The 23,177-nt window shown below is 45.0% G+C and overlaps 1 protein-coding gene across 1 annotated transcript in view; it reads right to left on the bottom strand.

Annotated features, from left to right (window-relative positions):
- TCERG1L (transcription elongation regulator 1 like) overlaps window positions 1-23,177 on the bottom strand; it is a 246,313-nt gene that overhangs the window by 177,100 nt on the left and 46,036 nt on the right. Inside the window, exon 4 of the mRNA XM_064269162.1 lies at window positions 12,113-12,301. Within this exon, the coding sequence (XP_064125232.1) occupies window positions 12,113-12,301 (189 nt within the window). The remainder of the gene's footprint in view (window positions 1-12,112; window positions 12,302-23,177) is intronic.

The raw sequence follows: 23,177 nt of genomic DNA, 5'->3' as shown, positions 1-23,177 counted from the left end.
AGCCCCAAAGAATCCACGAGAAAACTACTGGAAATAATAGAAGATTTCAGCAAAGTATCAGGATACAAGATAAACATACAAAAATCAGTTAGATTCCTCTACACCAACAGAAAGAACTTAAAAGAGGAAATCACCAAATCAATACAATTTATAATAGCCCCCAAGAAGATAAAATGCTTAGGAATAAATCTAACCACAGACATAAAGACCTATATAAAGAAAACTAAAAGCCACTACTGCAAGAAACCAAAAGAGACCTACATAAATGGAAAAACATACCTTGTTTATGGATAGGAAGACTCAGAATTGTGAAAATGCCAATTCTATCCAAAGCAATCTACAGACACAATGCAATCCCGATCCCAAATTCCAATGGCATTTTTTGAATGAGATGGAGAAACAAATGACCAACTTCATATGGAAAGGGAAGAGACCCCGAATAAGTAAAGCATTACTAAAAAAGAAGAACAAAGTGGGAGGCCTCACACTACCTGATTTTAGAACCTATTATACCTCCACAGTAGTCAAAACAGCCTGGTACTGATACAACAACAGATACATAGACCAATGGAACAGAACTGAGAATTCAGATGTAAATTCATCCACCTATGAGCAGCTGATATTTGACAAAGGCCCAAAGTCCATTAAATGGGGAAAAGACGGTCTCTTAAACAAATGGTGCTGGCATAACTGGATATCCATCTGCAAAAAAATGAAACAAGACCCATATCTCGCACTATGCACAAAAACTAACTCAAAATGGATTAAAGGCCTAAACATAAAATCAAAAAGAGTAAAGATCATGGAAGAAAAAATAGGGACAATGCTAGGAGCCCTAATATATGGCATAAACAGAATATAAAATATTATTAACAATGTATAAACACCAAATATAAGGCATAAACAGAATACGAAACATTATTAACAATGTATCAACACCAAAAGAGAAACAAGATGTCTTGGTCATCTAGTGCTGCTGTAAAAGAAGTACCACAGGTGGATGACTCTAATAAAGAGAAATTTATTTTCTCACAGTCTAGTAGGCTAGAAGTCCAAATTCAGGGCTTCAGCTCCAGGGGAAGGCGTTCTGTTTCTGTCGGCCTTCTCATCAATTTTCCCCCAGACTAGGAGCTTCTCTGCACAGGGACCTGGGGTTCAAAGGACATGCTCTGCTCCTGGAACTGCTTTCTTGGTAGTGCGAGGTCCCCAACTCTCTGCTTGCTTCCCTTTCCTTTCATCTCTTGTAAGATAAAAGGTGTGCAGGCCACACCCCAGGGAAACTCCCCTTACATTGGATCTAGGATGTGACATCAGTAAGGGTGTTAAAATCCCACCCTAATCCTCTTTAAAATATAAAATTACAATCACAAAATGGACGACAACCACACAGTACTGGGAATGATGGCCCAGAAAAATTGACACATATATCTTTGGGGGGACATAATTCAATCCATGACACTAGATAACTGGGAGCTCCTAAGAGTCAAACATTCACGCTCATCAAAAGACTTCACAAAAAGAATAAAAAGATAGCCTACAGAGAGGCGGAGCCAAGATGGCAGAATAGACAGGCTTCCGTTGAGCACTCTTTACAACAATGACCAAAAAAAAGAAGTGAAATGAATATATTTGTGATAAGCTGGGAGCACGGAGCATCAAAGGCAAGCTTAGACAATGAACTGAGGGGCAGGGGGAGGAAGAGGCCGTTCAGAAGTGGAGAGGAGTAACTGGACCTGAATCGCGGGGAGCCCTCAGGCACCATTCCCAGAGTGGCTGCGGTGGTGGTGGTGGCCGGCTGGTACTACCGTTTAGCCGCAGTTTCCTCAGGGAGAAGCAGCTACCCACGCAGCCCACTCAAACCTCTGGAACCTGATAAAAAAGGTTCGCTCTAGGCAAAAGCAAAGTAATTGCATATCTTTTACCACGCCCACCCCCCACCTCCAAGTCGGCTTCAGCAGCTGAATCCCTGGGCCTGAGACAGACTCTGGTGAGCACCTAGAGCCATCCTCCCAGCCTCGGGGAAGGAAAAAATTTGCAACTGGGGGGAAAAGACAATTTGCTAGCTCCATTAACCAGGGTAGCTCAGGACAGAAACGACTCCTGTCCAGACAAAAACCGTCCGTGCACCTTGAGCACCTTTTCCTTCTGCATAGACCTGTGTGGGCCTATTTTGGGAGAATAGGCCCTTGTTGGCAAAATCCAACCATTTCAGCTGTGCGGTGCAGAGGTGGGTGTTTGACGTTTCACGTTGTTTGCCTATTAAACAAGGTCCTAACCTACCCACATCAGAGACCTAAAGACTGGTAGCTCCACTCAGGTCACTCAGCCACCCACGACAGGTATCCAAAGATAACTGGTACCTCCCAGTCCTCACAACCAAAAATTTTGGGTGCCCACAGTACCTCTGCAGAACCCACCCACCAGCACGCTCTAGGAAGAGAGATGCGTTTTCCTCAGAGATATTTGGGGGTCAGTTCTCAGCCCCCTGCCTTGTTCAGAGCGTGACAGATATGGGTATATACGCCAATCACCCCTGCCCCTCTAAGACTGTAGGACAGAGCCTGTACCACACACTTGATATCAGCTACCTGGACACCCGAGCTGAATTCATACAAGAAAACTGAATGGACTCCTAGACTGATATACCTGATAACAGCTCTAGCCAGCTGAGGACAGGACACCAGAGCTCCAAAGGTGAAAATAATCAAGCTAGCTCACTCAAGCAACCCATAGGGGTATACCAAAACAAAACAAAGCAAGCAGCTACGACACAGTAAGCAAGCATAAACTAATACAATAACTTCTAGGTGGCTCAGAGACAACAGTCAATATCAAGTAAAATAAAGAAACAGACCATGATCACCTCAACAGGCTCTCAAAATGAAAAATCCAGGAATCTTCTAGAGGAAAGTGCATTCCTGGAATTACCAGATGCAGAATATAAAAGTTTAATATACAGAACCCTTCAAGACATCAGGAAGGAAATGAGGCAACACGCAGAACAAGCCAAGGAACACACAGATAAAGCAACTGAAGAAATTAGAAAGATTACTCAGGAACATAATGAAAAGTTTAATAAGCTGGAAAAATCCATAGGCATAAAGCAATCAGAAATTCAGAAGATTAACAATAAAATTACAGAATTAGATAACTCAATAGAAAGTCAGAGGAGCAGAATTGAGCAAGTAGAAGCTAGAATTTCTGAACTCAAAGATAAATCACTTGGCACTAATTGAAGAAAAATCAGATAAAAGAATTAAAAAAAAATGAAGACACCTTAAGAATCATGTGGGACTCTATCAGAGAAATAACCTGTAAGTGATTGGAGTACCAGAACAGGGAGGGATAACAGAAAATACAGAGAAAATTTTTGAAGATTTGTTGGCAGAAAACTTCCCTGATATTGTGAAAGATGAGAAGATATCTATCCAACATGCTCATCGAACTGCCATAAGGTAGATGTTAAAAGAAAGTCACCAAGACATATTATAATCAAGCTTGCCAAAACCAAAGATAAAAAGAGAATTATAAGAGCAGCAAGGGATAAACGAAAAGTCACCTACAAAGGAGATCCAATAAGAATAAGCTCGGACTACTTGGCAGAAACCATCCTGGCAAGAAGGCAATGGGATGACATATTTAAAAAACTGAAGGAAAAAAATTGCCTGCCAAAAATCATATATCCAGCAAAACTGTCTCTTAAATATGAAGGTAAAATTAAGATATTTCCAGATGAACACAAGTTGAGGGAATTCGTAAAAACCAAACTAAAGGTACAAGAAATACTAAAGGGAGTTCTTTGGTTAGAAAATCAATAATATCAGGTATTGGCCCAAGACTAGAACACTGGGCAGAGCAACCAGAAGTCAACCCAGACAGGGAAATCCAAAAAAACAAAGCAAGATTAAAAAAAAAAAAAAAAAACCCAACACAGGGTAACGGCAGTGTTGTTATAGAAAAGAAGACAACATTGAAATAATAAAGAGAGACTAGGAAATGTAATCATACACCTTCCATATGGAGAGGAAGATACGGCGGTAAAAAGAAATAAAAGTTAGTTTTAAATTTAGAAAAATAGGGTTAAGTAATAAGGTAACCACAAAGGAGACAAACTATCCTACCCATCAAAATAAAATTCAAGGGAAAAATACAGACTCAGCAGAAACAAAATCAACAACAACAAATATGAGGAAAAAACAATATATAAAGAAAATCTACTCAGCACATAAAATCAAGTGGGAAAAAGAAACTGTCAACACACAAAAAAAGATATCAAAATGATAGCATTAAATTCATACCTATCCATAATCCCCCTGAATGTAAGTGGACTAAATGCACCAATAAAGAGACAGAGAGTGGCAGAATGGATTAAAAAACAAGATCCCTCTATATGCTGCCTACAAGAGACACACCTTAGACTTAGAGACACAAACAAACTAAAACTCAAAGGATGGAAAAAAATATATCTAGCAAACAACAATCAAAATAGAGCAGGAGTGGCAATATTAATTTCTGACAAAATAGACTTTGAAGTGAAATCCATCATAAAGGCTAAGGAAGGACACTATATAATGATTAAAGGGATAATACACCAAGAAGATATGACCATATTAAATATTTATGCACCCAATGACAGGGCTGCAAGATACATAAAACAAACTCCATCAGCATTGAAAAGTGACATAGACAGCTCCACAATAATAGTAGGAGACTTCAACACACCACTTTCGGTGAAGGACAGGACATCCAGAAAGAAGCCGAATAAAGACACGGAAGATCTAAATGCCACAATCAACCAGCTTGCCCTAGTAGACATGTACAGAACACTCCACCCAACAACAACCAAGTATACTTTCTTTTCTAGTGCACACGGAACATTCTCTAGAATAGACCACATATTAGGTCATAACGCAAGCCTTAGCAGAATCCAAAACACTGAAATATTACAAAGCATCTTCTCTGACCATAAGGCCATAAAAGTGGAAATCAATAACAGGAAAAGCACAGAAAAGAAATCAAAGACTTGGAAACTGAACAATACCATGCTCAAAAAAGACGAGATTATAGAAGACATTAAGGATGGAATTAAGAAATTCAGAGAATCCAATGAGAATGAAAACACTTCCTATCAGAACCTTTGGGACACAGCAAAAGCGGTGCTCGGAGGCCAATTTATATCAATAAATGCACACATCCAAAAAGAAGAAAGGGCCAAAATCAAAGAGTTATCCCAAAAACTTGAACAAATAGAAAGAGAGCAACGAAAGAAACCCACAGGCACCAGAAGAAAGCAAAAAATAAAAATTAGAGCCGAACTAAATGAAATAGAAAACAGAAAAACAATTGAAAGAATTAACAAGACCAAAAGCTGGTTTTTTGAAAAACTCAGCAAAATTGATAAAGCACTGGCCAAACTGACAAAAGAAAAACAGGAGAGGAAGCAAATAACCCAAATAAGAAATGAGATGGATGATGTTACAACAGACCCAACGGAAATTAAAAGAATCATATCAGATTACTATGAAAAACTATACTCAAACAAATTTGAAAACCTAGAAGAAATGGATGAATTCCTAGAAACACACTACCTACCTAAACTAACACAAACAGAGTAGAGCAACTAAATAGACCTATAACAAAAGAAGAGATTGAAAAGGTATTCAAAAAACTCCCAACAAAAAAAAAGCCCTGGTCCGGAGGGCTTCACTGAAGAGTTCTACCAAACTTTCAAAGAGTTAACACCAGTACTACTAAAGGCATTTCAGAGCGTAGAAAAGGACGGAATACTACCAAACTCATTCTGTGAAGCCACCATATCCCTGATACCAAAACCAGGTAAAGACACCACAAAAAAAGAAAATTATAGACCTATACCCTCATGCATGAAGATGCAAAAATCCTCAATAAAATTCTAGCCAATAGAATTCAACAACATATCAAAAAAATAATTCACCATGACCAAGTAGGATTCATACAAGGTATGCAGGGATGGTTCAACATTAGAGAAACAATTAACGTTATCTACCACATAAATAAAACAAAAGACAAGAATCACATGATTTTATCAATTGATGCAGAAAAGGCATTGGACAAAGTTCAACACCCATTCATGATAAAAACTCTCAGCAAAAGAGGAATAGAAGGAAAATTCCTCAGCATAATGAAGGGCATTTATCCAAAGCCAACAGCCAACATCACCTTAAATGTAGAGAGCCTGAAAACATTCCCACTGAGATCGGGAACCAGACAAAGGATGCACTTTATCACCACTCTTATTCAACATTGTGCTGGAAGTTCTAGCCAGAGCAATTAGGCTAGATAAAGAAATAAAGGGCATCCAGATTGGCAAGGAAGAAGTAAAAGTATCACTACTTGCAGATGACATGATCTTGTACACAGAAAACGCGAAGGAATCCTCCAGAAAACTACTGAAACTAATAGAAGAGTTCAGCAGAGTATCGGGATACAAGACAAACATACAAAAATCAGTTGGATTCCTCTACACCAACAAAAAGAACATCCAAGAGGAAATCACCAAATCAATGCCATTTACAGTAACCCTAAAAAGATAAAATACTTATATATAAATCTTACCAGAGATGTAAAAAACTACAGTACACTTCTGCAAGAAACCAAAAGAGACTTACGTAAGTGGAAGAACATACCTCGCTCCTGGATAGGAAGACTTAAGATTATAAAAACATCTATTCTACCAAAAGCGATCTATACATTTAATGCAATTCCAATCCAAATCCCAAAGATAGCCTTTAATGAGCTGGAGAAACAAATCACCAATTTTTTGCGGAAGGGAAAGAGGCCCCGGATAAATAAGGCATTATTGAAAAAGAACAACATAGTGGTAGGCCTTGCTTTACCTGATTTTAGAACCTATTATACCGCCACAGTAGTCAAAACAGCCTGGTACTGGTACAACAACAGTTACATGGGCCAATGGAACAGAATTGAGAATCCAGACATAAATCCATCCACATATGAGCAGTTGATATTTGACAAAAGCCCCAAAACAGTTAAATGGGGGAAAAGACAGTCTTTTTAATAAATCGTGCTGGTATAACTGGATATCCATCTGCAAAAAAATGAAACAAGACCCATATATCACTCCATGCACAAAAGCTAACGCAAAATGGATCAAAGACCTAAATATAAAATCTAAAACGATAAAGATCATGGAAGAAAAAACAGGGGCAACATTAGGAGCCCTAATACATGGCATAAAGAGTATACAAAACATTATTAAGAATGCAGAAGAAAAACTAGATAACTGGGAGCTCCTAAAAATCAAACACCTATGCTCATCCAAAGACTTCACCAAAAGAGTAAAAAGACTACCTACAGACTGAGAAAAAGTTTTTAGCTATGACATTTCTGATCAGCGCCTGATCTCTAAAATCTATATGATACTGCAAAAACTCAACTGCAAAAAGACAAATAACCCAATTAAAAAATGGGCCAAAGATATGAATAGACACTTCACTAAAGAAGACATTCAGGTAGCTAACAGATACATGAGGAAATGTTCACTATCATTAGCCATTAGAGAAATGCAGATCAAAACTACAATGAGGTTTCATCTCACTCCAACAAGGCTGGCATTAATCCTAAAAACACAAAATAATAAATGTTGGAGAGGAGGCTGTGGAGGGATTCGAACACTTCTACACTGCTGGTGGGATTGTAAAATGGTACAACCACTTTGGAAATCGATTTGGCGCTTCCTTAAAAAGCTAGAAATAGAACTACCATGCGATCCAGCAATCCCACTCCTTGGAATATATCCTAGAGAAATAAGAGCCTTTACATGAACAGATATATGCACACCCATGTTTACTGCAGCACTGTTTACAACAGCAAAAAGATGGAAGCAACCAAGATGCCCATCGACAGATGAACGGATACATAAATTATGGAATATTCACACAATGGAATACTACACATTGATAAAGAACAATGAGGAATCTGTGAAACATTTCATAACATGGAGGAACCTGGAAGGCATCACGCTGAGTGAAATTAGTCAGTTGCAAAAGGACAAATATTGTATAAGACCACTATTATAAGAACATGAGAAATAGTTTAAACTGAAGAAAACATTCTTTTGTGGTTATGAGAGGGGGGAGGGGGACGGGGTGGGAGAGGGGCATTCACTAATTATATAATAGATAAGAACTACTTTAGGTGAAGGGAAAGACAGCACACAATACAGGGGAGGTCAGCACAATTAGACTAAACCAAAAGCAAAGAAGTCTCCTGAAGAAACTGAATGCTTCGAAGGCCAGCATGGCAGGGGCAGGGGTCTGGGGACCGTGGTTGCAGGGGACATCTAAGTCAATTGGCTTAATAAAATCTATTGAGAAAACATCCTGCATCCCACTTAGAAGAGTGGTGTCTGGGGTCTTCAACGCCAGCAAGCAGCCATCTAAGATGCATCAATTGGTCTCAACCTACCTGGATCAAAGGAGAATGAAGAACACCAAGGACACAAGGTAATTATGAGTCCAAGAGACAGAAAGGGCCACATGAACCAGAGACTACATCATCCTGAGACCAGAAGAACTAGATGGTGCCCGGCTACAACCAATGACTGCCCTGTCAGGAAACACAACAGAGAATCCCTGAGGGAGCAGGAGAGCAGTGGGATGCAGACCCCAAATTCTCAAAAAAAGACCAGACTTAATGGTCTGACTGAGACTAGAAGGACCCTGGTGGTCATGGCCCCCAGACCTTCTGTTGGCCCAGGACAGGAACCATTCCCGAAGCCAACTCTTCAGACATGGATTGGACTGGACAATGGGTTGGAGAGGGATGCTGGTGAGGAGTGAGCTTCTTGGATCAGGGGGACACTTGAGACTATGTTGGCATCTCCTGCCTGGAGGGGAGATGAGAGGGTGGAGGGGGTTAGAAGCTTGCAAAATGGACACAAAAAGAGAAAGTGGAGGGAGAGGGGAGAGATCAGGCTGTCTTATTAGGGGGAGAGTAATTGGGAATGTGTAGCAAGGTGTATATAGGTTTTTGTGTGAGAGCCTGACTTGATTTGTAAACTTTCACTTAAAGCACAGTAAAAATTACATTTAAAAAAGAAAAAAGACAGCCTCTAAACTGGGGGAAAAAATTTTGGCTATGACATAGCCAATTAGGGTCTAATCTCTAAAATCTACAAGATACTGCAAAACCTCAACTGCAAAATGACAAATAACCCAATTAAAAAGTGGGCAAAGAATATGAACAGGCACTTCACCAAAGAATACATTCAGGTGGCTAACAGATACACGAGGAAACGCTTACGATTATTAGCCATTAGAGAAATGCAAATCAAAAAACATTGAGATACCATCTCACCCCAACAAGGCTGGCATCAATCCAAAAAACACAAAATAATAAATGCTGGAAAGGTTGTGGAGAGACTGGAACACTTATACATTGCTGGTAGGAATTTAAAATGGTACAACCACTTTAAAAATCAATTTGTCGCTTCCTTAAAAAGCTAGAAATAAAGGTTCCATATGACCCAGCAATCCCACTCCTTGGAACATATCCTAGAGAAATAACAGCTATCACGAGAATAAATATATGCACACCCAGGTTCATTGCAGCACTGTTTACAATAGCAAAAAGATGGAAACAACCTAGGTGCCCATCAATGGATGAATGGATAAATAGTGGTATGTTCACACAATGGAATACTACCCAATGATAAAGAACAACGCTGAATCCTCAAAGCATTTCATAACATGGATAAATCTGGAAGGCATCATGCCAAGTGAAATTAGTCAGCTGCAAAAGGACAAATATTGTATGAGACCACTATTATAAAAATTCAAGAAAAGGTTTAAACATAGAAAAAAAATTATTTGACAGTTACGAGGGTGGGGATGGAGGGAGAGAGGAATTCACTACCTAGATAGTAGACAAGAATTATCTTAGATGAAGGGAAGGACAGCACACAATACACAGGAAGTCAACACCACCGCAGTAAACCAAAAGCTAAGAGGTTTCCTAAACAGAATGAAACACTTCAAGGGACAGTGTAGTAGAAGCAAGGGTCTGGGACCATGGTTTCAGGGGACATCTAGGTCAATTGGCATAACAAAGTTTATTAAAAAAATGTTCTGCATCCCACTTTGGAGAGTGGTGTCTGGGGTCTTAAAAGCTAGGGAACAGCCATATAAGATGCATCAATTGGTCCTAACCCACCTGGAGCAAAGGAGAATGAAGAACACCAAAGACACAAGGAAAATATTAGCCAAAGAGACAGAAAAGGTCACATAAACCAAAGATTCCATCAGTCTGAGACCAGAAGAATAGATGGTGCCTGGCTACCACCAATAACCGTCCTGACGGAACACAACAGAGAATCCCTGATGGACCGGTAGAAAAGCGGAGCGCAGAACTCAAATTCTAGCTAAAAACACCAGACTTAATGGTCCTGCTGAGACTGGAGAAACCCCAAAAGACACGGCCCCCAGACTCTCTGTTCAGACAAAGAATAGACTGGACTATAAGACATAAAATGATACTTGTGAAGAGTGTGCTTCTTAGTTCAAGTAGATACACAAGACTAATGAGGAGCTCCCCTCTGGAGGTGAGATGTGAACGCAGAAAGGACAGGAGCTGGCTGAATGAACACAGGAAATCCTCTGTGGAAAGGAAGACTGTGCTGTTATGTTACAGGGACAGCAACTAGGGTCACATAATAATGTGTGTATAAATTGTTTGAGAAATTAACTTTAGCTGTAAACTTTCACCTAAAGCACACACACACACACACAAAGACATCTGTATGGACATTCTCACCCAGAGGAAAGGCCACCCTGCTTTCCCACAGGGCTGGGCAGAAAAAGAGGGCCAAAATTTGCCATGACTTAGATGTTCTTAAAAAACATGCTGTGAATCTACTTAAGCACATCAAGCATTGAGCTAAGATCTCCAGGGTTTTGACTACAAAAAATGAGAGACTACTGTGGCCTGAAAAGGTTTCAAGGGGAGTTGTCATTAGTCAGCTGCCTAACCCTAAACAAATCCTCACTGTGGACACAGAGGGTTATCTGATCGTGCAAAGTGGCATTTTTATTTTTTTTTTTTTTAGGCTTGGCCCAGGGCTGATATGAACTATATGGAAATTGCCACTTTCCCTCTCTCCTCTTCCCACCAAAAAATAATTTCAAAAAAACCCCACAAAATTTAAAAGCTGAAATAAAAATCACATTAAACTGTTAAAAAAAGAAAAAATTGGGCACTTATCCTATGCCATCCCAATGCGATGCTGCCAGCGCCCCTTTTTAAGAAAGAATCTCCACATGCTTTCACGACATGAACTCCTGTGTAGAGAGGAGGCTTGGCCACTGGTGTGCAAGCAGAGTTAACAGACAGACACATAGACAGGCTACAGACACATGGACAGGCTGAGTGCACATACAGGTAGGGCCTCTTTCCCCTGAGCCACCCATTGTCACGTCTCGGCACTTCTCATCTTACCAGAGAGCCCCCAGCACTGCCCCTGCCCCAGGAAATTTCCAGACAGTGGGCTTGCCCATCTCGTGTATGAGCTCACACAGGCTGTGTCCACTCAAGCCCAGGTACTCAGCCAGGCGGAAGCCCCATGGAGGGTGGACCCTCCCCTGTGTGCAGTAGGCAAGAAGGCGAGGCTTTTCCTGAGCCATGTGGGGCCTCAGTGTCTCCTTTCTGGAGTGTCATTAACTGAGATGCCACACTATTCCCCAGTGCGTGGCCCTGGCTCTCCACCATGCTCCATGTAAGAAGATGACACACCTCTGCATGTCCCCACACCAGTGGCGACATGCAGCCCCCGCCCCCCAAGAATCAATACTGGGAGGTCTCATTTCTGCAAACGGAAATGCTAGTCGGCTGGACAGCAGAACATGGTGGCTGATGTAACAAGGCCTGGCTCAGTGGGGCAGCGGCACAGGTGTGTAGTTTGAGGAAGAACAGACGTCCCCTGTGGAGTGGGCTTGAACACCCACCAGGAATGAGCCAGGGCCAGCGTTCCACTGGCCTGCCTGAGGCCCACCTGGCTCCCAGACCTGCAGATGCCGGAAGCAGCACTAGGCATTGTGAGACAGCTCTGTGCACTCACCTGAGAAGGGGACGCTCCGCAGGGGTATTTTGATGGGGGCCAAGGTCAGAAAGTGGCACGGCTGGATGTTGGTGGGGGACAGGCCCCAGAGTCCCTCAGAGTCCACAGAAACCATGGTGGCAGCAGCCGCGGCGGCAATAGCAATAGTGGGACCACTGCTCACAGGCTTGCAGGTGCTGTGGCATCCACCTGCAGAAGAAGAAAAGGGAGGTTCAGGCCACAGAATGAGGTCCTAGGTCCGGGGCGGGGGGGCAGGCACACACATCAGCACAGCAAGGGTCAAGCTCCCGGCACACGAGGGTGGCACTAGCTCCCCAGCTGGAAGCCTGTGCTTTTAGCCATCACGCCAGGTAAACCCTTCGGACAAGTTCCAGTCAGTCTGTCCAAATAGCAACTGTGCACCTCACACACACACACACACACACCCCATTGTGGGCAGCACACTGAATCCCAGAGCATGCTGTCCCCAGGGGACCCAAGGCACCCTGCTTTAAACAGAAGTAACTTTGTTCTAGGAGTCCCTAGGTGGTGCAAACATTGAATGCACTCAACTGTTAACTGAATGGTTGAAGGTTCAGGTGCACCCAACAGGCACCACAGAAGAAAGCCCTGGAGATCTACTTCCCTAAATCACAGCCATTGCAAACCTTGTAGAGCATGGCTCTACTCTGACACACATGGGGTCACCATGAGTCGCAGCCAACTGGATGGCAGCTGAGGTTTTAACTTTGCTCTAGTGCACGTATCACAGAGGCAATCAGGAATGGGCATGGAAAGTGCTCAGTTAAAGCCGCGTTACTGAGGGAGGCCCAGGACAGGCCCATGGGGAACTGAGCTGGGATTGGAGGAGGGGTCGGCTGTGGACTGGGGAGGGAGGGATTTCCAGAGCACAGGAGCTGCAGCTTGTTCCTGGGGATGTGGCAGCCACCTGACAGGCCCCTTGAGTAGAGAAACCCAACACCCACCTCTGTTGGGCAGCTCCTGATGAGGACCCAGCCCCCAAACCTGGACTCCGCCCGTCTTTTTCAGCATCAGTGGAAACATCTGAAAGTGCACTTCTATCTGTGACCCTTCTGTAAAGTGTCCTTTGCTTTGCTTTGCTTTGCTTTGTTTAAATGGGAGCCTTATTCTCCCAAATAAATCTGGTCTCTAAGAAATAGTTTGTGGCACCATTTGTACTGATGTTGGAAGCCTGGTTTGACCAGTTCTGGAAAGCCATCTGGAAATGTATTTTAAAAACCTTCATACAATCCATAACTTTGATCTGGTGTTTCCCTGCCTGTACCTCATCCAGATGTCCAGTCCCTTAAGACAAAGGTCTACTGTGAGAAACGAGAACTATCAGCAGAAGGGGACAGTTACATGAGGATGGTGCAGCCACTCATGGGCACGTGAGACAGCCAGCATAATCACTTCAATTCAGGGTGGGTCGGGGGTAGAATTCTCACCCTTCATGCAGGAGATCTGGGCTGTATTCCCAGCCAATGGACCTCATGCGCAGCTTCCACCTTCTGTCAGTAGAGGCTGGTGTGTTGTTATCATGCTGAACAGGTTTCAGCAGTTTCTAGGCTAAGACGAACTGGGAAGAAAGGTCTGGCCACTTATTCACAAAACTCAGCCAATGATAACCCTAAGGATCACAACAGTCTGACCCCTTTGCACACGGGGTCGCCATGAGTTGGGGCCAACTCAATGGCAGCTAACGACAACAACATTATCATTTCAAGGAAGAATATTTAACACCATACAGAAGGGTCACGTCATACTAAGTAAAACAGGCCACAGAATGAGATGTATGGCCACACTACACTGTCATTCACTCAGCACATCTGCATTTGCGCAGGCCAGGTGCCAGGGACGGAGCGGTTTAACCAAGCTGATGAAACTCCTGCCTTGAGCAAACACACTTGCTGTGGAGAAGTCACCCGGGACTTCTTGTTTACTAGTTTCTGCTGTAGGCTGGCAGGTACAGTGGAGAAAACCAAGGTGGTGGATTTATAGTTGGAAAATGGGTTTCAATCTCAAACAGGGTGGTCAGGAAAGTCCTCCCTGAGAGTGGGGTGAGTACACAAGGCCTGAAGATGAGGAAGGGAGCCTGAAGGCACCTGAGGAGCAGTGAGTGCCAAGGCTCTGGGGAGGTGCCTGCCCCGTGTGTCCCAGGAGCTACTAGGGGCTCAGTGAGGCTGCAGTGGAGTGGGCAAGGGGATGAGGAAATGGGGTCGGGGGAGGTGACAGCAGCCAGACCGTGCAGGGAGGCACTTGCCCTGTGGATGGGCTGGGTTTTCACGGTGACTAAGACGGGACCATGGGAGGTTGTGGTGCAGAGGAGGGGTGTGCTCTGACTTACATTTATTCATTTATTTTTATTCAGGTAATATTTACTTAACATGAAGTTCACCCTTTTCACCACTTTAAAGTGTAATTTAGCAGCATTAAATATATTCACAGTGTTCTAAGCCATCATCTTTATTAAGTCCCAAGACACGGTCATCACCCAAAAGTAGACCCTGAAGCCAGTTAAGCAGTCTCTTCCCATTCCCATCCCCCAGCCCCTGGCAACCACCAGTCTGCTCTCTGTCTGTATGGATTGGCCTATTCTAAAGACTCCACGTAAAAGGACTGATACAGTATATAGCCTGTTACATCTGGCTTCTTTCACTTAGCATAATCTTTTTGAGGTTTACCCACATTGTAATATGAATGATTAATCACATCACAATGAATCAGGTAATATGAATTCATTCCTTGTTATGGTTGAATAATATTCCATCCTATGGACAGACCCCATCTGGTTTTTCCATGCATCCATGGATGAATGTTTGGATTGTTTTCATATTTTGGCTGCTGTGAATAGTGCTGCTCTGAACATGCATGTACAAATACCTGTCTGTGTCCCTGCTGCCATTTTTACTGAGTCTTTCATTGGGTAAATCTGCTGCAAAGAACCTCTTTAAAGTGATGAAGAGCAAAGATGTCGCCTTGAAGACTAAGGTGTGCCTGACCCAAGCCATGGCATCTTCAATCACATCATATGCATGTGAAAGCTGGACAATGAATAAGGAAGACTGAAGAAGAATTGATGCCTTTGAATTGTGGTGTTGGCGAAGAATATTGAATATACCATGGACTGCCAAAAGAACCAACAAATCTGTCTTGGTAGAAGTGTGGCCAGAATGCTCCTTAGAAGCAAGGATGGCGAGACTGCGTCTTACATATTTTGGACATGTTGTCAGGAGGGATCAGTCCCTGGAGAAGGACATCATGCTTGGCAGAGTACAGGGTCAGCAGAAAAGAGCAAGACCTTCAATGAGGTGGATTGACACAGTGGCTGCAACAATGAGCTCGAGCATAACAATGGTTGTGAGAATGGCTCAGGAATGGGCAGTGTTTCGTTCTGTTGTGCATAGGGTTGCTAGGAGTTGGAACCGACTCAACGGCACCTAACACACACACCTATGAACAGAACTGCTGGATCATACAGTAATTGTGTTGAACCTGTGAGGAATGACTGAACTCTGGCTCATGCATTAAGTCAAGCTTATGCTCTTCCTGGCTGCTTTTTGGGAACAGACAGGAAGGGGAAAGATAGGAAATCGTTGCTGGGAAGATACTATGGGCGTGGGGCAGGAGGAGACTTACCAGAATGACCTGGGGGGGGGGGAAGTTTCCAAATCACAGGAGCCAAGGAAGCCCCAAAGGAGTGGGAGGTAGGTGAGGACAGCTGTAGAAGTGCGAAGACCCTCAGGCATTGCAACACGCCCCTGCCTCCGTCCCTCCCCATCCCCCCCACCACTACCACCCTACACAGAATCTCTGAGCAGTGGCTGCACTTGGCCCAGCAATTCACTGTTTCACAGTTCTGGTGGCCAAGGGTCTGAGAGCAGGGTGTCAGCCGTGGCAATTCCTTGGGTGAGGCTCTCAGAAAGGAGCTGTCCCCTGCATCTCCCCGGTCCAGGGCTGCAGGCAATCCTTGGCGCTCCTTGTCTGGTAGATGCATCTTTACATGGCACTGTCTCCCTTCTCTTTTATGAGGACACCAGTCATATGGGATTTAGGAGCTCCTGGGTGTCATAAGCTGGGGTGTCATAAGGAAACCCTGTGGCATAGTGGTTAAGAGCTACAGCTGTTAATCAAAAAGTCAGCAGTCCAAATCCACCAGGCACTCCTTGGAAAGCCCATGAGGCAGTTTTTTTACACTGTCTGATAGGGTCGCTATGAGGCTATGAGTTGAAATTGACTTGACGGCAACGGGTTTGGGTTTTTTTTTGTTTGTTTTGGGTATCATAAACAGTTAAGTGCTTGACTACTAGTCAAAAGATGGGTGGTTCAACCCCCCCCCACCCCGAGGCTCCTCAGAAGAAAGGTCTAGAGATCTACTTCCAAAAGGTCACATCCTTGAAAACCCTATGGAGCACAGATCTATTCTGCACACATGGGGCCACTGTGAGTCACAATTGACTCAATGGCAACCAACAACAGCATATGGGATTAGGACCCACCCTGCTCCAGTATGACTCATGTTATCCTAACTGAGGACATCTTCAAAGACCCTGTTTCCAAACACGGTGATATCGCAGGTGCAGGAGTGAAGGTACATTTGGGGGCACCATTCAGTCCACGGCAGTCACTTTGTGTTTCCTGTGTCCTTCCCTGCACTCCTTCCCTAGGTGTCACCAAATGTCTCCACGTGCCAGACTGTTCATGGCTCCAAAGCTAGAAAGACGATGCTATGTGTCTTCAGTGAGAAGAGGCACCACAGGTACACGCTGCCAAGGTGGACTGCAGGCCAAAGGGGCCCTGGGATGCCAGCTGCTCCCCAGAGAGGGCCAAGCCTGAAAGAGGAAGTGGCGCTCAGTACAGTGTTGACTGGTAAATAATTACAACACCCTGCTTCCCAAAGGACCTCAGAAACCTGTTAGTCCAGTAAACAAGCCTTAAGATGAGTCCAGTCAAGAAAACGGCTAAGCCAGCTAAGAGATAAACCAGAAATACTATCCCATAAGGATTATGTATAAAAGTCAATCTTTTAAGCAAAACCATAATTAACCGTGTGCTTCCCTGGAAAAGGCATGACAAGAGACCAGCCTCTCCCCTGTGCCTAGGTGCTCAGCCCTGGGCCGCCATGGCTCTCTCGGCCGTCTGCATCATCACTGTCATTCTCTACTTCCTCCACCAATTGCCAGGTTGGAAAAAGAGCTTTTTTTGCATGTTTTATCCCAAGTAATCCACTGAAGGGCCACGTGAGAAAGAAGCTGGATTGCCTCTATTTATAGCTGAGGAAGTCTGGGTTCACTGCAGTTGAAGTCACTTCCACAAAGGTCCTGGCAATGATGGCACCAGACGTGTCTGACCTGACACACTGCTCTGTGGGGCTGGCTCAGGGTCCCAGCTGAGCTGAAGATATGGCCTCCGTCACTACTCTCAGGATCTGAAAGACCAGCACTTCTCACCCCAAAGCATCTTGGTCACTCCTTCCGTCTGCAGAGGACCAAGCAGGCAGGTGCACTGTAAGGAGCAGTGGGGGTGGAGCAGTGCCTGGCTAAGTTGGAAACCAAAACTATCACTGGGTTGCACAGCAGATAAAACTTTAGATAGCCGACATTAGCATCTTGACAAAAGAGCGTGATGAAGGCTTAGACTTGGCACAGTTGTGGCTGAAAGGCCCGTGTCAGGGAAGACCTCTGTGTTGCAAAGATGGCAGAGGGTGCTGAGTAAGCAATAGTGTGGCTGGTGAGTCTTCTGCTGAAGAGAAACCCTAATTTGACAGATACCAGCTGTTGTGTTCTCTACGCTGAGCAACATACTCAAAAAAATAAACAATCATTAGTCTGTTATGCCTGTTTAGCAAATGATTTCCGCTCCAGTGGAAATCCTTCAGGCGACAGATCCACCCACTGGTAATTATTTCTGCAGAATGACTGTTTGATCAGGACCATCATTCCGGCAGGCGGGGCTTGTGCAGTGGGCTTCCTGGGGAGAGGAGTCTACAGTCTGCAACGGGCATGTGGGACTGATACCTGGGATGCAGACAGGTAACGGGCAACAGAGGAGCTGGCGCAGCCATGGGATCGGGGTCCAGAGCATACGTTCGTGCTTCCTTGTTAAGTGTGGGATTCAGTCACATTGATTGCATTCACCATGTTATGCTACCATTATCCCAACTTCCAATTTTTTTTTCACCGCCCTTAACAGAAACTCAGGGCCCTCACGGCGCAGTGGTTAAGCATTTGGCTACTAACCAAAAGATCAGCAGTTCGAATCCATCAGCACCTCCTTGGAAACCCTATGGGGCAGTTCTACTTTCCTACAGGGCCGCTGTGAGTTGGAATCAACTCGACGGCAACGGGTTTGAGTTTCTTTGGTTTTTACAGAAACTCAGTGCCCTTTAAACAATACCTCCCCATTTTGACGCCTCCAACCTCCAACCCACCACTGGTAACCACTAATAGACTTTGTTTTCTGTGCATTTGCCTATTCTAGGTATCTCATGTAAGTGGGGTGATAAAATATTTGTCCTTCAGCATAATGTTTTCAAGGTTCATCCAGGGCTTCGTTTCTCTTTATGAACATGTATATAGCACATTCTGTCATCCATTCATCGGTCGATGGGCACTTGGGTGTTTCCAGCTTTAACTGTTGTGAATAATGTTGCCACGAACATGAGTGTACAAGTATCTGTTTGAGTCCCTGCTTTCAAGTCTTTTGGGTCTATACCTAGGAGTGGAATTGCTGGTTCAAAAGACAGTTCTATGTTTTAACTTTTTGAGGCACTGAGAGCATTGTGTTCTTCAGCCTCAATTTCCAGCAGGTAAGAATAAAGAAGTTGGTCAGTACTGAAATGTGCTCTCCTTTGGAGGACTAGTTACTGGTCTTTACACATCTAAGTTATTGACAAGGACTAGTTATTGGTCTTCTCACATCTAAGTTATCAACAAGGACTTGTTACTGGTCTTCACGTGTCTAAGTTATTGCTCTTGCTTGGAGCCTGTGATGACCAAATGCAAATTCCCTGCAGGTGTGTTAGAATTATAGCTTTTACCAATGTGACTTTTTTGGCTTTGTATGTTTTGTTGATGTTGCTGTTGTTTTGGTTATTTGTTGTTTTCCTGGTTTTTTTGAAAGAGATACCCAATTCCTGGCAGAGTGGAGGGTTTTGAATGTGTTAAAGAGGCAAACCTGACTCTACCAGCTGGGCTGAACCATCTCTAAGCCCAGGGACCTTTCTCATTTCACTGCCAAATTATCTGTCTGATGACCTGTCCTCCTCACTGGATGGTGGGCTCCTCAGGGGCCACCTCGTCTGTCTTCACTGTGACCCCAGTCCCTGGAGAAGTAGGGGGACCCAGTGACCAGCACCCCCATGCACAGAGCCCCTGGGGTGTAGGGGGATGACCTGGTCCAGCCTTCCCTGATGTCTGCCTGTGAACTACCACATCCAAGCTTCAGTGAGGGTGGCCCACTCTTCCAACAATCCCACCCGCAGCAACACAGGGCTCTCTCACCCTGCTACCGAGTCTCCTGCCCCAGCCCCTGACTACCCAGTGTGATGACAGCTGTGAACCTCAGTAGGCTCAGCAAACCCCACCTCACCTCAGCCACAGAGTGACCTGGGAAGACCGGTAACTAGTTCTTGTTGGTAACCTAGATGTGTGAAGACCAATAATTAGTCCTTGTCAATAACTTAGATGTGTGAAGACCAATAACTAGTCCTTGCCAATAACTTAGATGGGTAAAGGCCAGTAACTAGTCCTCCAAAGGAGAACACAGTTCAATACTGACTGACTACTACAGCAGCTTATAACTCCTAGAGGAAGGAGGTTTTCCTTAGAAAACAAACATACTGGTGAGGCCACTGCCAGCCAGTTACTGAAATTTGCAAATCAGGAAACATGCCAGAGATAAATCTAGGAGAAGTGCTTTCGTGGTTGCAAAACCAAAACCAGACCCAGTGCCATCGAGTCAATTTCAACCCATAGCGACCCTGCAGGACAGAGTAGAACTGCCCCACATGGCTGCATCTTTCTCCCTCACAGCAGCACTTAACCACTGCACCACCAGGGCTCCTTTTTCATGGTTCAGATCTAAGCAAATGAGAGAAGTTTAGTCCTGGAGAGGGGATGGCGGAGCTCCAGTGCCAGGCACTCAGGCCCAGTGCCCCCGGGGCAGGTGGTATGGCTGAGATGCCCCCTCCTCCTCCTTCCTCGGGATCCTGGCTGCTCCACAGTTGGGTCTCCACAGTCAGGGCACAACACCCAACGTGGGCAGGAGTCGGCGGCCTCAGACCCTGGATGTTGCCTCAATCTTGAGGGTCTTCCAGAAATCTGCTCCTTCAGCTCAGCCTTGATCCTCCAACAACCCTCCGTGGCCACCCGTGCTTAACGAGGGTAGCTCAGGCTCCCCCTCAGGGCCTGGTCCACTGCCACCTCCACCCTCATGACAGCATTGAGCTTTGTGCCAGCCCAGAGCCGGGCAGGTGTGGCCTTCCATAAGGACCCCCCAGCAGACCCAGAGGGTAAGGTGAGTTGGAGCTGAAACAGCAGGCCCTGAGAGCCTCTCTTCCAAGCCTTCCCAGTAAATAGGAAAATAACTAAGAGTCAGTGATGAAGCGGATAAACATTCCCAGATGAAAACCTTCCCAAACAGAAAGAAAATCGTGTGTTGTGAAATCTGCCACAGGAGAAATAAAACGACCTATTTGCATCTCCTGTTTTCCTCTCTCCTGCTTAGCCGAGAGAATAACACAGGGGACCGGTGTGTGTTAGGAGAATAACAATCGTCCAGCAAGGATTCAGAGTCATGCAGAAGGAAAAACAACCTTTACCTTCCACGTTCTGCTGTAATTCTGCCTGAACTCCGGTCACCCACCCAGCAGACACAGGAAAGGAAAGACTCCATAAATCGCACTTCTGAAAGCCCCCATTTGCACGTTCTTAAAGAACTCAGCTTCCGCACAGTGAACTCAATATGCAGAAACCACCGCAAGAACCGATCGAGCTCATAGCAACCATCTTCCCAGACAGCATCCGCTCATGACGGAGAGGCCCCACACTGGTCCCACCTGTACTAGTTCCATTTTGTAACCATCCCAGAATCATGAAAGCTGAGGTCGGAAGAAGTGCTGGTCTGTGTATTATGATCCTGTCCACTTCACTCTCGTTTCGGGAATTGTGAAGGTTTTTCTGTGCAAGTCCTTTGAATTGTATCCAGGTAGCCTCGCCTACGTTCGTGCCGCCGGACAGCTTAACACGTCTGAGCATAGAAACCGTTCTGCAAAGGGCTGTTCTCAACCTAGCTGAGTTTCATATAGGACTTCGCTAGTCGCCGGCTCTCCACAACATGACCAGTCGTTGATATTCAGCTTGTCTGCATCTCCAGACATTCTCGAGTTACAAGTCTTCTCCCAGGCCCCAGAACTGGGGGGACCCACATGGCACCCCAATATATCCAACTTCCCTTTTAGGCTCCAGGGTCAAAGGGGCCCACCTGACACCCCAGTATGTCTGACCTCCCCTCTACGTTCCCACAGGCACTGAGCAACACTTGCATCTGGCCCACCGCTCCCCAGATGGGTGACCACTGGAAGTCACCAGCCGGTCACTTGTCCTAGACATCTCCACTGTTATCTGCAGAGCTAGGTGGGCTCAGGATCTGGAAGTAAAGCCCCAGGCAGTGGGAGCAGACCCTGAAGAGCTCGTGGTGGTGCTCTGACAATCCCCACCCCCTGGGCAGTTGGTGATACCTCCCACGTCAGTGTCCCTGACCTTGCGGTGAACAGTGCCACATCTCAGCGATCAGCGTCAAAGGGCCACCAGCTGGGATTAGCCCAGCTCTTCTCCTAGAAACCACCGGACCCTGCCAGAGGGGCCCCCTTCCCAAAAGGGACTGCTTCGACCTGTCTCTATCAGAGACACCTGACTGTGTCAGCCCAACACGCCCCCAGAACCCACCACATCCACGTGAACAGCGCTGGATGGAAGTCTAAATCCCGAATCAGACTCACATCTGGAATCTTCGAGCATTTGACACGGCTGTAGCTGGCCTTCCACACTGTGAATGTAGCCAGTACAAGGATGGCACGGTGAGCTATCACTGCCAAGAAGATGGCTCATTCACTTCGCTTTGCGCATCTGTTTAGAAATGCTAATTTATGGTTATTTTTATGACTCTGTGTAACTTATGGCACAATTATTTGAATATTCATTTTATTAAAACCAGAGATTAATTATAGCACCCCGAAGAAAAAATTGCTGCTAATACTGGGTAATGTAAACGTCCTGATTACTGTAACGAACTGAGTCTAGGAAGGAAGAGAAAGAAAGAGCAGAGTAGCAGTTTTCTTCTTTAAGCAACAATAGCGCTCTCACAACTTCTAACGAGCACTGTCAGTGGAGTCTTCCATGTGGGCAGCCTCTGACAGCACGGACTTGCAGTTGGTGGGCGTTTTGGAACCCCAGACCCATCACAGGAAGCAGCTGGGGTGTGCAGCAGGCCCAACTCAGGAACCTGGGGTGTGGATCTCAACAACGTGCCTGCAATCTGGCCCAACTGGCCTCAAGGACAGGCCTAGATGATCAATGGTGCCCCAGAATCACATTCCATCAGAACATACCAGACACGCCTACCCGTACCACACATGTTTATAAATGGAGGGCAGGGTGGCGCCTAAAGGTCATGTCCACTCACCATGTACACCAGTTACTGTTGCAGTCAAGTTGACCGTGACTCATGGAGACCCATGTGTGTCAGAGTACAACTGTGCTCTGGTTTGCCATGGCAGATTTTTCAGAAACATGGCCAGGCCTTCCTTCTGTGGCACCTCTGGGTGGACTCCAACCTTTGGGTTAATAGCTTGGCATGTTAACCCTTTGTACCACCCAGGGACTACCATGCTTATATCGCTGTTAGGTACCATCGGGTCGGTTCCGACTCATAGCGATCCCACGTACAACGGAATGAAACACTGCCCAGTCCTGTGCCGTTCTCACAATCGTTATTATGCTTGAGCCCGTTGTTGCAGCCACTGTGTCAATTCATCCCATTGAGGGTCTTCCTCTTTTCTGCTGAC

Source organism: Loxodonta africana, chromosome 16 (genome assembly GCF_030014295.1).
Source record: "Loxodonta africana isolate mLoxAfr1 chromosome 16, mLoxAfr1.hap2, whole genome shotgun sequence".
Taxonomy (NCBI): domain Eukaryota; kingdom Metazoa; phylum Chordata; class Mammalia; order Proboscidea; family Elephantidae; genus Loxodonta; species Loxodonta africana.
This window is presented reverse-complemented; position numbering and strand designations above follow the sequence as displayed.